At 42.8% G+C, this 18,425-nt stretch overlaps 1 protein-coding gene across 1 annotated transcript; it reads right to left on the bottom strand.

Annotated features, from left to right (window-relative positions):
* Positions 1-29: 29 nt before the first annotated feature.
* On the bottom strand, positions 30-1,496 carry LOC143619378 (putative xyloglucan galactosyltransferase GT19). Its single transcript, XM_077091325.1, has one exon. It carries the CDS (start codon positions 1,489-1,491, stop codon positions 154-156), a length of 1,338 nt encoding a protein of 445 aa, XP_076947440.1. The 5' UTR covers positions 1,492-1,496; the 3' UTR covers positions 30-153.
* Between the last annotated feature and the right edge of the window lie 16,929 nt (positions 1,497-18,425).

Here is an 18,425-nt window from a genome sequence, read left to right as displayed (position 1 = left end):
ACCGAACGAGCTATATTTATTAACACCATTGTAGTAAACTTTCGTGCTAATATTCTTGTAAAATTGTTCATATGTGAGAATTCTTTCTACAAATCCAGTAAACCAATAAACATAATCAATCATATTAACTTACAACAATACCTCAAAACCTTGTCACATATCACCAACACCTTCAAGTCTGGCTTTAATCCTCTGCAGCGCCCCTTCAACCGCGATATCAAACGCATCCTTCTTCGTCCTCAACCCCAACGAACTCCCATGCTTCCTATAAACAATCCTCGGAATCATCTCAATCAACTTTTCCCTCTTCCTCCTCACCTCACTCATCGGAATCGCGTTCAAAACCTCCATCACACTCACACCTCTAAACACCACATCCTCCTTCCAAATCGTCACCGAAAACTCATCATACTCATCCTCCGGCAAATGCCACCCGTACTGCTTCTTCGCCGACAAATCCTCAAAAAACACTGGTATACACCCCGCCAAAATACTATCAAACGTCGACCGCCTCGTCGGCGTGTCCCCAGGCGGCTGCAAACAGAAACTCGAATGCAGCATCGGCTTCATTATCTTAATCGGATCATGCTCACAAACCCCATTCGAACAATCAACAAACTCACACAACCTCACATACTCCGTCCCCGTCGAATTCATCACCTCATCGTTCGCGTCACACTCCAACCGAATACTCCTACGTATATTCGGCGTCGACGATATCCCCCCGCCACCCGAAAACAACATCAAAGTCGTCCGTCTCGACCTGGTAACCCGAGCAATCCACGAATTAAACAAAGCCAAATTGGGCGGGTGGAAGGAGGTGAGATACGGTATCGACTGCTCCTGCCACGGGTACGCCCTCGACTCTAACGTCAAAACCGTAACATTATAAAACTCGGGTAATTCGAGAAACGACGTCCCCCAACCCGGTGGATCGGTCCCCAAAGGTTGAGAATAATCCCAAGCCGTGCCAGCAAGGACAAGGAAGTGATCGTGGCCGTTGAATTTGTTCCAGATCTCGGGTGAATGGGATTGTAAATATTTATATAAATGACGGCCGTGTTGGGAGGATGAGTTGTAATAAGGGCCGTAGAGGTAGCGTAAGGAGTCAAGGGAGGTGTAATAAGGTAAATAGATGGCGTCAGCGGTGGTGGGGTCAGAGGTGAGGCAAGGGTATTCGAGCATGCGGCGGTGGAAGAAGAGTTCGAGGAGAGAGGTGTCGGTGCGGAACCAGGAGTGGGAGTGGTTGTGGGTTTTGGAGCCCAGGCCGTGGTTGGTGAGGTACGGGCAGAAGGAGGTGGAGAATGGGTGGTGGTCGGAGGAGCAGTTGGTGAGGATGTCCAGGTTGAATTTGGATGGGAGGTGACGGATGTGGATCCACCGGTTGGTGCAGTCGGAGTCTAGATCGGATTGTTGTTGGCTTGTGAGGGTGGTGGCGGTGGTGAGGAGGGTGATGAGGAGGAGGAGAGTGGTGGTATACGGTGGTCGCATGGTGGTGGATGGATGGATGGTGGTGATACGGGAAGTGAATGTTGTTTTTGAGTTTGTAAGATTAATCACACCACGTGACTTGCACGTGATGACTATTTTTTTTATCTTAAAGAAATAAAATACTATCAAATTAACCAAGTTACTTGTCATAGGGCTGAGGAAGGTTCGGTTTTGAAGTGAAACTGAAACCGAAATCGGTTTTCAGATACACAAACCGATCGGTTTTCGTTTTTCGATTTTCGAATTTGGCTTGGTTATAATCGGTTTTTTTTTTGTTGTGTGTAGACATTGCAAAACAAATTCCAAAAAAATGAAATTGCATATTAGATTCAAAACACAAAAATAGGCATTTGTTACGTGAAACCAAACAAATACAAACTTGTAAGAGTATTAGAGTTTAAAGTTCAATAAAATTTTTAATTTTTTTTTAAATCTAGAACATTTAATTTATATATAACACAAATCGAGCTACATCTGGATAATGGGTAAACGAGCAACAAGTTGCGCCGCTATCCCCTTTTGAATCCCAAAGCCTATTCTACTAAATATAAATCATTGGTTCCTCGGGCTCTGCGAGTCACTGTGGACTACCTTCTGCACCCGCTCCAAGAAGCGAACCGCCTCGGGAGCTAGGGATCCAAAAGTGCCGAAGGCAAAGGGAATGAACACGTGCTGGCTCTCCAAACACGCTGCCTCATGCTTAGCAACCTTCCTAGATTCCGCTCTCAAAACCGTCTGTCCTGGTACGAAGCCACTGTCTCTCAGTCCCACCAACGGGGACACCCCAGTAAGGTCAACACACGCATGCTTACCCCCTGCCCAGCCAAACACAAGAACATCCGTAGGACGCAGGGTAGATCTTCCCTCTCGCGGATCAGTCAAAAAGTTAACAGGTGCCTCTTTCTTGGCTGAGATCCTGGCACGCCTAAGCACATCCCATAAGACATCTCTAACCCAGTCATGACGATACTTAATAAAAAAACACTAAAATGTTAGTTCCAATCTTCATTCATCTTCAAAATTTACTCCCAATCTTCATCATTTTCATAATCTTCATCACCATCAACAGTAGATTCTTTTGTTGTTTTGTTTCCAATCATAACATTTAAAAAACTACATATAATTGTATTTATTTAAGTAAAAACACATATCAGTTCGGTTCGTTTTTTTAAATATGGAAAAACGAAACCGAAAATTCGGTTTTTCTAAAAAAACAAAGCATTAACCGTCGGTTAATGCTTCGGTTCGGTTTCAATTTGGTTTTATGCTCACCCCTAGCTCGTGAGGTATTTGAGCATGAGCTTTTGATAAAGTTTGTTCGGTTATTGAGTCGGCGCTTGAGTCTTGTACGGGAAGCTCGATAAGGAATGTTGAGCTATAGTGAGCCTAGTGTAATTTAAGCTTACCTCTTTTGGCCTTTCTATGTATTACTTTCTTACCGTATAGCTGAGGTTGAGTTGAGGCTTGGCTCGTTAAGGTACTACGTGAGCTCGAACCGAGCATAGGCTCGCTTAAGATTTTCTTACGAGCTGAGCTTGAGCTTTAGAAAAAGAGCTCGAAACAACTAATCTCAAGCTTGAGCTTTTATAAATCAAAACGAGCCAAGCTGGAGCTTAGTCAAGCTTAGTCTCGACTCGTCTTGGCTAGTCTTATTTACGCCTAGAGCTGTTCACGAGCCAAGCCGAACCGAGCGAAGGGTTGCTCGTTGCTTGGCTCGTTTACAACCGAACCGGACGGCTGAAATTCGAACCGAGCGAAAACCAAAACGAGCCAAAATCGAATCGAGCATTTTTCGATCGAACATCGAGCGATTTCGAGCATTATTTATTTATTTTTCAATTTAAAATTTTCAATAAGAAACAAATTTGAAGGTTGTAAATAATATATTTTATAAATAAATTAGTAGTTTTTAGACAAACATGTAATATATTGTAAATTTTTATTAAAAGTAAATTTAGAGTGAGACCTAATGATCACGTAAACAAACTTTTAGTATTCTAAACACTTGAATCGAACAAATAAAACTATAAAATTGACGGAATATGACAAATTTAAAGGGATAAAAATAATTGTAAGCTTATATTTATGTGTTTTGTCTATATATTTATATATTTGTTCATGTATAATTATATATAAAAAATAATTAAAAAAATATTCGAGCCGAATCGAACCGAGCAGACCCTTGCTCGTTGCTTAGCTCGTTTACAAACCGAACCTAGCAGAGAGGCTCGTTTTCAATCGAGCGAGTATTTTTCGAGCAATTTTCGAGCGAACGACGAACGAGTTCGAGCGACGAGCGGTTTGGACGGCCCTATTTACGCCCCTATGTGAACTAACACAATTTGTATACAAGTACACTTTCTCTTTATTTTCTTCTCTATTTTTAAAGAATCTTATACTAGGCCCAACGATAATTATTTGGATAATAAAACTGAGGCTACTACGTTAGATCTACTTAAGATCGACCAGTGGGCCGTCCATGAACTTTAGTCCATTAAGAAGTAATGCTTAATATGCAGACTATACAGTAAATTAAACTTGGTCCATATGTGTGACAAAATCTCTTAGATTTGTACAAATGCACAATACTACAATTTTTGTCTCTCTGTTCATATTCATAGACCAGGAGGCTAGGGTTAAAAGTTCAAACTAATACGACTTGTCTAACTCGGATTTTGTTTACTTTTTATTTCCCGTTTGCGTTTTGGTAGTCTGATTTTTATAAATTTACCAAAAAAGAAAAAGAAAAAAAAAAGATATATGTGTATAAAACAATTATATTTAAATTATAAACCTATTGTTGATATACGGAGTATCTTTTAACTCTTAAATAGCATAAGATACACCAGTGCATGAGACGCCCCTTTTTAACAATTAGATAGATAAATAAACTAAATAGTAAAAAACCTGTAGAGGAGACGGTTGAACACATTTGTATTTCTTGTGGTTTGGCTCATTCATTGTGGATTGTGCTAGCACAATGGTGTAAGGTTCTTGTTTTTTTTTCTTGTTTAGTTTTCAAGATTTGTTGAATTTCCACAAGTTTTTGTGTTTATCAAAAGAAAAGGCCAAGATGTTTCAACCGCGTCTTATTGCGACGTGATGTTTGCGGAAAAAGAGGAATGCCATTGCTCATGATGGGGTGCTGGTGAATATTTCGAATTTGGTTGAAGAAATTAAGGTGCTTGGCTTTCTTTAGATAAAAAACAAGTGGAAGAAAAGAGACATAACTGGGGAAGAATGGCGTCGGTTTGATGTGTAACCTTGTTTTTGTTATGTTAGATTTTGGTGTTCTTATTTCTAGCTTCTTGCTAGTTTACTTTATTCATGTACTCAAACTGAACCAACACCGTCTAGAGTAACTAAATACGTAGATTTCATATTATATTTGTGTTGCGTCATAAACTTACACAGTTAATTATATCCATCATCAACAAATTATTACTTGAGATGACCAACTACTCTTTCTTTATGATTATCTACAACACCACTACGTAAATGGGCCAAGTTTCTTATATCTTAATCCTAAACATCATTAACACAAAGATTAAGAATACTATCATAATGTTCAAATCAAAATCACGCATACATCATCCACACTATCATTTAACAAGCACTAGTGTTTAAAATGACATTTATCTCATAAGTTATTATTCTCAATGGAGATTTGGAGGAATGTTTTATATACAAGTTTTTATTTTTAATTAAAATTTGGGAACACTATGGTTTTTACTTGTTATTTGTACAACTTTGTACTAGAGCGTTTGGAGTTTTAAATCGTCACTAGAGTTGTATAATATTTATACAATCAAATGACTTGTAATCTTAACGGTTTCAAGATATGAAAATATGTTACTTTTTAAGTGTTAAAGGTTCTATTCTATGCTGGACAAGGCGTAGTTATAGAATATTTACTAGCAAATTTGATATTATGTTAGGTATTTACACACACTTCGCCAGTCATACTTTTAATATGTACATTTAAGAATTTAAAGGTTGGAAAATGTAAATTAAACCTAGCTTATATTCATTATGAAATACGATTTGTGTAGATTTTGCTTCTTTACCGTCTTCACATGTCAAGTTAGATTATAATTTGATAAAACAACCACCATTTCTATTATATTATGTTCCTTATAAAAAAACATTTGTAATAAAAATTTATGGTAAAACTTAGTAAGATTGGCTTGACAGTTGACACTGATAAAAACATTAACTTAATACATCTACTTCCTTTATAATAAAGAAAACTTCTAGTTGTATTTAACAAAATTTTGAAATACTTTTATATATAATATTATAGATGAAAAACACAAATGTATTTAAAAGTCCGTTATTTATCATCTGTACCAAGTTTCTAGTTTCCGCCATGAGTACGGTTTCGATATTTCCTGAATTTTGCACAAAATACAGGTATCGAACCAAACATTTTGGTATAAGTACAATTATTTTGAATTTTCAGGATCGGTATCGGTAATAGTCGGTACCGGCACATCCCAAACTTATCCCTAGTCAAAGGTTCAATTATTATGGAGTGTAATATTTAACCGAACAAAAAAAATCCATTGAAGGTTCATATCATCATGCGCCCGCAATTATGCATTCTAGAAAACTTGTCCTGATAAATATCGGTTACCTATCTTTCTGTCTAATCTAGTCGAATGAAATATGATATGATTGGCGATACATCATACACAACATATATAAAAAATAGTTGTACAAACATGTTATTTACATTTATGGTGTTCTTACTAGGGATAAGCATGGTACCGGACCGGTATCGACCGATCCTGATCCCGAAAATCTCTAATTCTTGGTATCGGTACCGGTACCGAAATATTAGACATGCCATGCAATTAAATGAGAATCAACACAACGTCCACTTGATTAATCATGTTTTCTGTAACAAACAATTAATGATACTCGCTTCAAAACACCCATCTTTCTAGAAACCTAACCATGCAATATTGCAATATGTAGTGTGAAGATCGAAACGCATCTAAGGTTGTGTTTGTTTTTGCTTATAAAGTCTGCAAGAAGCCTATATTTGTGGGCGCACAAACATAATTCCTTAAAGACTGTCTGTTTTTTTTAAAAGATCTAAAAACTGCTTTCATGGTCTTAAAAAATAAGTTTTTTTCACCATCTTCAAACTTCTTCACACTTCTTAACATCATACCAAGTATCAACACCCAATGTCCAACACCACCCACCACCACCCGCCACCACCACCTTCCGCCGCCACCACCACCCACCACCACCGTCCGCCACCACCACCCACCGGCTGCCGCCACCACCACCCACCCACCACCACAACTACCACCCACCGTCCGCCACCACCACCGTCAACCACTCACCACCACCACCGTTTACCACCCACCACCACCCCCGTCGGCCACAACCACTACCACCATCATCCACCACCACCACCCACCGTCCGTCGCCACCACCACCCACCACCACCCGCCACCGCCACCCACCCACCGTCCGCCGTCTCCACCATCTACCACCACCACCATAGTCTACCACCCACCACCACGTTCATCACCACCACAACCCATGTTCGGCCACCATCACCGTCCACCACTCACCACCACTGTTTACCACCTACCACCACCACCGTCCATCACCACCACCACCCGTTTGGCCACAACCACCATCCACCACCACCACCCACCGTCTGTCGCCACCACCACCACCCACCGTCCGCCGTAACCACCATCTACCACCACCACCCCGCCACCACAATCACCATCCGCCACAACCATCCACCACTACCATAGTTCACCACCCATTGTCGGCCACCATCACCGTCCACCACCCACCGTTCACCGCCTACCACAATCGTCTACCACCACCCACTTCTATAGTTCATACACCACTACCATTATTTTAGCAGTCTACAAACGTTAAATGACTTTCATCTACTTTAATATATATGATAGGTAACTAATTTTCAGCTTATGCAGACGATTTCCAGTTTATAAAACAAACAGTATTATATTTTCAGATTGCAGACCTTCAGACCACATCTTCAGTTGCATACATTATATTAGATGAAATTAAATTGCCGACAATTTTTGTCTTAAAAAACAAACAGCACCTAAGTGTCTGGACATCCCACATCACTAGAGAAGCCAAATTCAAGTGAAAAAACTCGCAATAAAAAAGCAGGGCCTCACATTAAAGTCAACACAAAATGAACCCTTCACTATTTGTTTTAGTAAATATTTCATGTTAAGTCAAGCCTAAACATTTCATGACCGCTTCTAGTTCATGATTAATTAACCGGCCAGTAACCAAACTGAGTTAACATGAAAAACTGAAGTCATAACCAATGGCTATAATTCTTTGGTCAATGGAATATGGAGACTAGGTTATGGTTACAATTTTGGACCAAAACAGATTCAAATCGACCCAACACACCCTACTACTACTACCTCTAATCAATTGAACTAAAAATGTCATTCAAATTAGCTGAGGGGGTAAAACAGAAATTTATTTTTAACACACAGCCCTCAATTTCCGGTGACCTCGTTTTTTCCGGAGAATTTGAGTTTTCCGGCTATCTCGTCTTTCAGAACACCATATCCATCATTTCACCGAGTTTCACATATGAATTTGAGTTTTCCGGCGAGTTGCAGGTTTCTGGCGAACACCATATCCAACATTTCACCGCCCACCGCCCCAAAACCGCAACCCCCGCCCCCCGTCACCACCAGTGTCTCACCTAGCCACCTTCTGGGATCGTCTGCGTGTAGGAAAATCGAGTTGCAGGTTTCCGGCAAGCACCATCTTCATCATATCTTCACCGGTGAACAATCTTCATAATCTCCATCACCTTTTTACACCTCTGAACCATCTCCATTTTCTGAAAGACGAGATAGTTGGAAAACTCAAATTCGCCGGAAAAAAAGAGGTCGCGGGAAAAACGAGGTCACCGGAAATGGAGGTTGTGTGTTAAAAATAAAATTTCTGTTTTACCCCCTCACTAATTTGAATGACATTTTTAGTCCAAAACATTAACGAAGTTAGTGTTTATTTAGACGGGGAGTGATACAGGAAAATATGGTGAAAGTTGGGAATGGTGAGTGACAAATCTAAAGTTGGGAGTGTTATCTACCAATGAGGGAAAGTTGTGAGTATTAAAAACCAATATCGCTAAAAAATATTATACAATAACTACTTATTTTTCTATTAAAAATTGTCTTTCTAAAAAAGAAAACCGAAAAGGATTTTAAAAAGAAGCAGAACGTGTTAGCATGAAATCCAGCCAAGCAAACCAATGTGCAAAGCCAAATTCTAAAACTTGGTTGTGATTATTATTTATTAATAATTGTAGAACTTTAATAGTCGATCAATGATCATTATATTAATCAGACAAGAAGATTTGATTTAAAAAAAAAGTAAATATAAATCTAAAAAATGATATTGATACTGATGAATGATTACTAATAACTAGAGAACAAAATAGATAGTTTTACAAATTGTTTCATATATATATATATATATATATATATACGTAAATGGATTTTTAACCGTCTCTATTTCTCTCTTCTATTCAATGAGATTATCTTTCATTCATTAAGTATACACGTGTTTATTGCTCTTGCAATACTCTGCTGCGATACAATATATATTATAAACTAAAAGTGATAAGTTAATTATTTTCATGGTATACGAAAAACAAAAGACCAAGTTGGGTCACATAAAGTGCTTCAAAGTAGTTGTTAGTTGAACTCCACCAAACTTCCACAAACATCACAAGTTTGTACTTGTTCGCACGTGTATTCTCATGTAATAATTGATGTTTACTTTAATTATATATTCCTGTCCATCAAACATGTCTATTTTCTTAACAAGTTGATATTTGATTGTGCATGTGACTGGTGGGTACTCCCACTTAAATTGGTAATTTTTTAATGAGGTGAAAACGGGTAGAGATGTTGATATATTAACTATTTTATTATATATATTTTTTTAAGTTTGTAAGGTTAGTATTTTAAATATCATACTGTGAACTCTTAATTTTATATTAATATCATATAATTTTTTATAAACAAAGTAATTTAAAATGTTGTAAACATTTAAATTCATTTTAACTAACTTTGACTTGTTCTTTCTAATACTCACTTAAGTAACTAGACACGAGAAACATAAATAAGAGTAACTTGCTATTTTAGCTCACATGGTTTACATTTCATAACCCATTCACAATGGAATTTTTTTGACTAATAAGGTCTGACGTTTGATTTTGCTAGCGGTTTTGGACTCTAAGGTAGCAAGGTATAAATGGTAAGTTTCCTTTATTAATTTTCTTTTATTCTTTTTATCAATTTTTATTTTATAGTTTTGACAAAAAAAAAATTATTTATTAATTAACCAGTTTATTTATTTTAAGAAGTGTATATAATTAATATATTTTATTATTTAACTGATTTATTTTGTTTGTTCAAATAAGATATATTTTTCTCACTTTTAATTTATATATTTAAAATTTTATTAAATAATTAAGTGAAAAAACACTAATCGACCCCGGCATATTACGGATAATCTGGGGGTTAAATAGATGTTTCCCACGAGGGTGAGGTCCGGCAAAGATGGTTATTCTTCTGATGACCTGCAAAACAGACACCGTGAGCTCGTCACTAAGAAGGGGGGGGGGTACCTCCTTGTGACCACCCTCCGGCGTGAGAATCAGACTAGATTGCTCTTGAATATAAGTGTATATTAAGAGAAATGACTAGAGCAGATATCAGATAATATATGGAGATATAAGATGATGATACCGTTCCAAGGTGTTGGAGTATTTATAGCCGAAGGTAGGTGTCCAAGAAGGTACAGCCGGCTGTATAATATTCCTTTTCTACCAACTGTGGGCTACGCACGTGCCGTGCTGGTGGTTAGTGGGTAGGCAGCGGCTGATAGTGACATGGCCGGCTGTGTACTATTCCTTTTCCACCTACTGCAGGCTATGTACGTGCCACGACAAGGGTTGGTGAGTAGGCAGCTGCTGATAGTGACATTAAGTACTAGAGCGTGCTTCTCGTCGTACTGTTGTCAGTGAGCTGTCGCAGCTTTGGTCAGATCTTTTGTCCATACCTTGGCAGGTATAGTACAAAAGGTCCTCCAGTAGCATACGGACTGGCTCATTTGGGCGGGAGAATTCCCGGCTTTGGGCGGGAGTATTCCCGGCTTGCTCATTCCCTCTTCAGGTGACACTACTGAATTATTTGAGAGTTAGTGCCTTGTGCGTGTAGCCTTGCTGTTAGTGCGGGTAGCCTTCCCTGATGGCTAGTATCCGCAGCTGCGGGAACAGGCGGAGTACGTCACCATTGGGAGGCTTTTCCTGCGGGAACAGCTTGCGTACTGCGCGTAAGGACGTCATCTCTCTGAGCATGGTTGGTCCTGCGGATCCAGTTGGTCTTTGCGCAGACGTCCCTCTAAGGAGTCTTGCGAGTTCAACTGCGCAGACGTCCCTCTTCGAGGTGAGTCTTGTGGGTCCAACTGCGCAGACGTCCCTGTTTAAGGTGAGTCTTGCGGGTCTAACCGCGCAGACGTCCCTGTTCAAGGTGAGTCTTGCGGGTCCAACTGCGCAGATGTCCCTGTTTAAGGTGAGTCTTGCGGGTCTAACCGCGCAGACGTCCCTGTTCAAGGTGAGTCTTGCGGGTCCAACTGGGCTCTGCTGGGACCTACCTCTTCAAGTCCCCCCAGTCCAATGTTCTTCTCAGGAATTGTTAATAAGTGAGGTGAACTTTTGGACTTAAGCAAGGGGTTTTGAAAAGGGTTTAGTTTTAAGGTTTTCCATGGGGATTCTTCCCGTGGAAGTCCTAATGTCACGTGCAGAAATTCCCGACTTTTCTGCTTGATCTTTGGGTATGATGCGGGTAGGTCTGTAACCTCCTCGCAAGTCAGGAGCGTTGAGTTCCACTTGTGTAGATTCTCCGTGAGGTTTTGGTAGTTTTAAACATAGTGATCAATTATGTTAAACAACCAATTCCATCTTGGAGCTTCAAACAATCTAGTTCTCAACGTTCCCGCTATGCGGGGATGTTATTTCCGTTTCCGCAAGCATGGCCCAGAAGATCCTTCTTGGTTTCAATTCCCTGCGAGTGCTAAGTATGTGAAGGGTTTTGCCTTGACACTGTACCCGCACTCGTCTTATATTTACTTTACTTCCAAGGTATTGTTGGCTTCAATTCCCTGCAGGTGCTAAGTATGTGAAGGGTTTTGCCTTGACACTGTACCCGCACCTGTCTTATAGTTACTTGGTTGCCAAGGTAAGGGGGTATAGTCCCGCTTACTTTTGAATCTTTTTGACTTGCGTTATAAACGTTATATGACTTGCTCATGCATATTTTAGTTTAACTTAGCAATTTTCCCAGTATTTTGAATAAGTTAACCTTTCGACGCGCGGTTGTCAATAGGTTAATGTTCAGTTTCCTCTATCATGGTTGTGCGGGTAGGACCGTCACTTTCATTTAGTAGAATGACCAAACTTTACCTATAACTGACCTGCGTGAAGGTTTTCCTCATCTTTTCCTTAGAAACTTTTGCCGTTTTTTGTGTTTATGCGGGTTTTGCCGCCGTCCACACGCAACGACTTCTTTCCATATTTATGCTGTGAATACCGGCATATCCGTCCGGAAAGTTCATAAGTATAAATGTAAAGCGATCAACACAATGTGATAAAGGAGAATCATTTCCATTAGAAGTGGCTCCAGGCCGTTTCTTTATAAGTTTGGAATTGATCTACATGTAACAATTGCGTAATTGAGCTCCATTCCATGTTCTTGGGACGGGAGTGCCATCGAGCCTTTCGAGCCGGTATGCGCCCTTTCCCAAGACTTCTTTGATAATGTATGGACCTTCCCAGACCGGGGCCAGCTTTCCTGGGCGCTCTTGGTTCGAAGCCTCGTTGTTACGCAATATGTAGTCTCCTACATTGAAGTTGCAGAGTTTACCCGCGTGTTGTAGTACTTTTGCATTTGTCGCTTGTAATTCTCTTCACGCGCTGCGGCTAAGTCTCTGCGTTCTTTGGTTAGCATGAGGTCTACCCGTCTTTCTGCATTATTGTCTTCTGGTTGAATGATGACCCTTGGTGAGGGTAGACCAATTTCGACCGGGACCATGGCTTCAGTGCCATAAGTGAGGCTGAATGGGGTTTCTCCCGTGCTTGCCTTTTTCATTGTTCTGTTTGCCCAAAGGACGTGTGGAACTTCGTCCACCCAGCCGGATCTGTGTTCCAGGAGTCTTTTCTTTATGCCGTCGACGATGCTCTTATTTGCTCTTTCCACCTCACCATTACCCTGTGGGTGCGCCACTGAGGTAAAGGTGTGGGTGATTTGAAGTTCTTTCAGCCACTGTTGTAGCTTCTTGTCAGCAAAGTTGGTGCCGTTATCGCTCACCAAATTCTGTGGAAGTCCGAAACGACAAATAATAAATTCCCAAATAAATTTTTTGATATGTTTTTCGGTTGTTTGGGCTAATGGTTTTGCTTCTATCCACTTGGTGAAGTAGTCGATGGCTACCACTAGATACTGAACGTTCCCTGCTGCTGTGGGAAATGGGCCCGTCACATCGATGGCCCACTTTTGAAATGGCCATGAAGAGGTGACTGGAACAAGTTCATTCTTCGGGCGATGCGTGTTGGGCGCGTAGAGTTGGCAAGACCTGCACTTTCTGATGTATGCCAGCGCATCCGTATGCATCCCCGGCCAAAAATACCCCCCGTTGTTTAGCTTAGCTACAACAGCGCGTGGACCTGCGTGTATCCCACAGATGCCCTCGTGTACTTCCCTTAGGAGGTAGCCAGCATCTTGGTCGTCTACGCATCGTAGGAGTGGGCCAAGAAAGTTACGTCTGTAAAGGATGTCATCGATGAGTTAATAGTTCAGTGCTTTACAGCGTAGTTTTCTTGCCTGTGTTTTTGACTCTGGTAGTATACCCGCCGCAAGGTAATTTATTATTGGTGTCATCCACGTTTCTGTGCCGGTTTGGATGACACAGATTTCCTTGTGCGGGACTGAGGGTGCTCCCAGGAGTTCAATGCGGATGTCCTTTCCCAAGTGGGTGAAGGCCAATGATGCAAGCTTGCTTAACGCATCCGCAGATTTGTTTTCGCTACGCTTGACGTGTATGACTTTACAATCGTTAAAATCGCGCATAAGGGTTTTTGCTTGCGCGAGGTACAGGGCCATTGTGTCGTTCACGGCCGTGTATGTCCCGTTTATTTGGTTAGCTACTAACATGGAATCCACGTGGGCTTCCAAGTTCTTCACTCCCATCTTCCGCGCAATTCTCAGCCCGGCCAAGAATGCTTCATACTCAGCTTCGTTATTCGTACTTGGAAAATCCAATCGAATAGCGTAAGTGTATTCTTGGCCTGCTGGGTTGGTTAGTTTCAACCCTGCGCCTGAGCCCTCATTGCTGGCTGCTCCATCAGTGTAGAGTCGCCAGACATCATCGATGTCTTGTGCTGGAGAGGGTTGAGCCTCCTCCTGGCACTCTTTCTCCCGCGAAGCGGGGACTTCTGCAATAAAGTCGGCCAAGACCTGGCCTTTTATGGCTGGCCTCGGCTTGTACTTTATCGCGTATTCTCCCAATTCTATTGCCCATTTGGCTAGGCGTCCCGACAATTCGGGTTTGCCTAGAACGTTTGCGAGTTTGAAGTTGGTGAGAATGGTGATTGGGTGACCTTGGAAGTATCGTCTTAGCCTGCGTGAAGCCTGTACAAGTGCTAAGACTAATTTTTCCAGGGTAGAGTACCGTGTTTCTACGTCTGTTAGGACACGGCTAACATAGTAGATTGGCATCTGGATGCCTCTTCGCTCGACTAGCAGGACAGCCCCGGTTGCTCTATCTGTGGCGGAGAGGTATAGGATTAATTCCTCCCCCGCTTCTGGTGCTGTGAGCGTGGGGAGTTCGATCAAGCGTGACCGAATTTCCTGAAAAGCTGCTTCCGCTTCTGGTGTCCAGCGGAAGTGCGTTTTCTTTAAACAGTTTCTCAGCGTTGACACGAATGGGAACGACCTATCCGCGTGGTTTGCCAAAAAGCGGTTAAGGGCAACTAGGCGTCCATTCAGTGTCTGAGCTTGCTTGATGGTAGTAGGTGATTCCATTTTGATAATGGCTTCGACCTTTTCAGGGTTCGCTCTGAAGCCATCTTTAGTAACAATGACTCCTAAGAACTTCCATTCTTCCATCCCAAAGGAACACTTGCTCGGGTTGAGCTTCATGTTTATCTTTCTGAGCGTGTTGAAAGTTTCTTCGATGTCTTTCAACATCGTTTCTGGGTCAAGGCTTTTGATGACCAAGCCATCCATGTAAACTTCCAAGTTTCTCCCAATTTGGGCGTGAAACTCTTTGTCCATCAGGCGTTGGTATGTGGACCCGGCATTCTTAAGTCCGAATGGCATCATTTGCTAACAAAATGTGCCATCGGGCGTCCGAAATGCGGTTTTGTCCTGATCGTCAACGGCCATGTGGATTTGATGGTACCCCTTATACGCATCAAGGAAGCATTTAAGGCCAAACGGTGCTAACGAATCTACCTTAAGATCAATTTCGGGTAACGGGTAACAATCTTTGGGGCATGCTTTGTTCAAGTCTTTGAAATCTATGCACATGCGCCATTGTTTGTTAGACTTCGGTACCATGACGGGATTTGCAACCCATCTTTGATATCTGCTAACGCGTACGATGCCCGCGTCAAGGAGTTCCTTGACTTGGGTTCTACACGCGTTAGCTTGTTCCGCCCCCATTACTCTGCGCTTTTGTATGACTGGCGTAAAAGCCGGGTCACACTTGAGCTTATGCTCTGCCTTACTTCGGGGTACACCAGTCATGTCAGCTGGTGTCCACGCGAAGATGTCAGCATTTTTCTGTAGTAAGCGTTTGAGTAATGTGCGCGTAGGATCAGTGACTGTTGGGCCTATGGTAACAGCCTGGTCAGGGTATTTGCCATTGAAGGCCCATTCTTCTGGTTCGGTGATGGTTGGTTTAGCCATCTTTGGTTTAGATGTTGATGAGACAGATGCGATGCATACCTGGGGAATACTGGTGATCATCGCTACACCCTCAGCTGTTGGCCATCCCATCATGCCGTGGACTGAAGATACCACGGCATTAAATCTTGCCATCCCGTCTCTCCCGAAGAGAATGTCGTATGTGTGGTGTGGCTTCCTCATTACGACAAAGTCCACGTCCTCTGTGCGGGAGTGTTTCCCGTCCGTGAGAATGACGGGGAAAGATAGGATACCCAGGGGGGTGTTTGTGCTGCCGTCGAACCCTTCCATCGAGGCGTAGACCGTTTCTAGGCGTTCCTTGTCTTCGTCGTCTTTCTTGTCGAAGAACTGCCTGTACATAACCGTTGACGAGGCGCCGTTGTCAACAAGAGTGCGGGAAGTGATGTAGTGCCCCAGCTGGCTTTTGATGACGATAGGGCCTTCTTTGCTGGGTCCTCCTGGCACTCGCGGGAAGCGCACCTCAGCTTCCTTCCATGCGCATGGTTCTGTCGTTCATCTTTTTCTTCCTCTGATGTTACTATGAACCATGTGGATGCTGATGTCAACGGGCTTTTGTCCGTTGCTTTTGTATCGGTTATCATTCTTCCCTCCATTTTTGATTGATGCCACAAGGTGTATAAGTTTTCCATCCTTGACGAATGTTTCAACAATATCCCTCAAGGATATACACTTCTCAGTGGTGTGACCCTTTGTCCCGTGGAAGTCACAAGATTTGCTCTGATCCGCGTCAGGTCGGTGCCGGACCGTTGGAGCTTTTGGCCATGGGAGTTTCAGTGGCAAATATCTCCGTGACGCTTTTGGTGAGCGGCGTCCACCGGGGTATCGGCTTGATAGGTGCGTGTTATTCCTTCCGCCTACTAAAGAGCGAGAGCTGGATGAGGTGTCAAAGTTCACCCTTGACTGCCAAATGCCTAGCTTCCTCTTTTTGTTTTGCCGGGCGGTCCGGACGTTGTTTCCCCTAGTCCCTTGCGTGTAGAGGTTTGTACTTTGGGGGAGATCCCTACCCAGTTGCTTCTCCGTTTCGGCAAAGCGCTTGGCCGCCGTCTTGATGGCATCCCATGTGGATGGCATGCCGTCTTTACCCGTCAACGTGCGGATAAGCTCTGGGTATTCGGCGCCCTGGATGAAAGCGGCGCGAACAAGATCTTCGCTTATGGTGCCCAGACTCAGCTTTTTCGAGTTAAAGCGAGTGATGAAGTCTAGTAAAGATTCATCCTCCTCTCTAAAGCAGTTGAGGATTGTCCACTGCTCTTCAGTATATTTCCTCTGTTGACTGAAGTGTTGGCTAAACTTGTGTTGGAAGTCCGCCCAATCGTAGATGTGGTGGACCGGTAGACGGTCAAACCACGCTCTAGCCGCTCCAACCAGCGTCATCTGGAACATATAACACCACGTGGGTTCCGTCCAGTTGCTGACGGTTGCCCCCGCTATGAATCTGTTCAAGTGATCGTTTGGGTCGGATATACCGTCATAAGTGCCGATGTTGGGCATCTTCTTGGCACTCTTCGGGGCGATTGCTTCCGCAATGTCCCTTTCAAACTTGGATGTTCCCGCATTTGCAGCAGTTGGTCTAAAGGTTTTGGAGAAGTCACGTAGGTTTCCCCCCGCGTTCCTTTGTTTGAAGGTTTCTCCAAAATTCCTTCTCGGTTGGAAGTCCGAGGACTCGCACTCATTGCTCATGTTGAGCTGTTGTCGAGTGCTTCCGAATTCGTCAGCCTGTTGGAGTGAACGTAAGCGTTCGTCCAACTCAACTTGGAATTCCTTCTGACGAGCTTCCGCCCACGCTTTAACTTGATCAGTGTTTGGCGGGGGAGCCTCGTATGTTGTCTTTCCGCCTGGGTATTAATGAATCCCAGGGGATGATTGTTTACTGCACTTGCCCCGGCTTGGGTAACCGGGGTTGTGTTCGTAAAATTTACTGCACTTGCCCCGGCTTGAGTAACCGGGGTAGTGTTCGTAAAATTTGTGTACTCGCCGATGTTCCTCCCAGTAGCTGGGGTTGTGATTACCGGGGTTTCTTGGTCACTCGCTGGCCTCGGGACCGGAGTAACGTTAACCATCTTTCCAGAAGTTTTGAAAAAACTGAAAAAGAATAAGTTCTAGCTTTTATGCACGGATGGCGCCAATGAAGAAACACTAATTGACCCCGGCAGATTACGGATAATCTGGGGGTTAAATAGATGTTTCCCACGAGGGTGAGGTCCGGCAAATATGGTTATTCTTCTGATGACCTGCAAAACAGACACCGTGAGCTCGTCACAAAGAAGGGGGGGTACCTCCTTGTGACCACCCTCCGGCGTGAGAATCAGACTAGATTGCTCTTGAATATAAGTGTATATTAAGTGAACTGACTAGAGCAGATATCAGATAATATATGGAGATATAAGATGATGATACCGTTCCAAGGTGTTGGAGTATTTATAGCCGAAGGTAGGTGTCCAAGAAGGTACAGCCGGCTGTATAATATTCCTTTTCTACCAACTGTGGGCTACGCACGTGCCGTGCTTGTGGTTGGTGGGTAGGCAGCGGCTGATAGTGACATGGCCGGCTGTGTACTATTCCTTTTCCACCTACTGCAGGCTATGTACGTGCCACGACAAGGGTTGGTGAGTAGGCAGCGGCTGATAGTGACATTAAGTACTAGAGCGTGCTGCTCGTCGTACTGTTGTCAGTGAGCTGTCGCAGCTTTGGTCAGATCTTTTGTCCATACCTTGGCAGGTATAGTACAAAAGGTCCTCCAGTAGCGTACGGACTGGCTCATTTGGGCTTGAGAATTCCCGGCTTTGGGCGGGAGTATTCCCGGCTTGCTCATTCCCTCTTCAGGTGACATTACTGAATTATTTGAGAGTTAGTGCCTTGTGCGTGTAGCCTTGCTGTTAGTGCGGGTAGCCTTCCCTGATGGCTAGT

The sequence above is a fragment of the Bidens hawaiensis genome, unplaced genomic scaffold, assembly GCF_021521415.1.
Source record: "Bidens hawaiensis isolate Kalapana, Puna unplaced genomic scaffold, B.hawaiensis_p1.1 tig00002423_1, whole genome shotgun sequence".
NCBI lineage: Eukaryota > Viridiplantae > Streptophyta > Magnoliopsida > Asterales > Asteraceae > Bidens > Bidens hawaiensis.
This window is presented reverse-complemented; position numbering and strand designations above follow the sequence as displayed.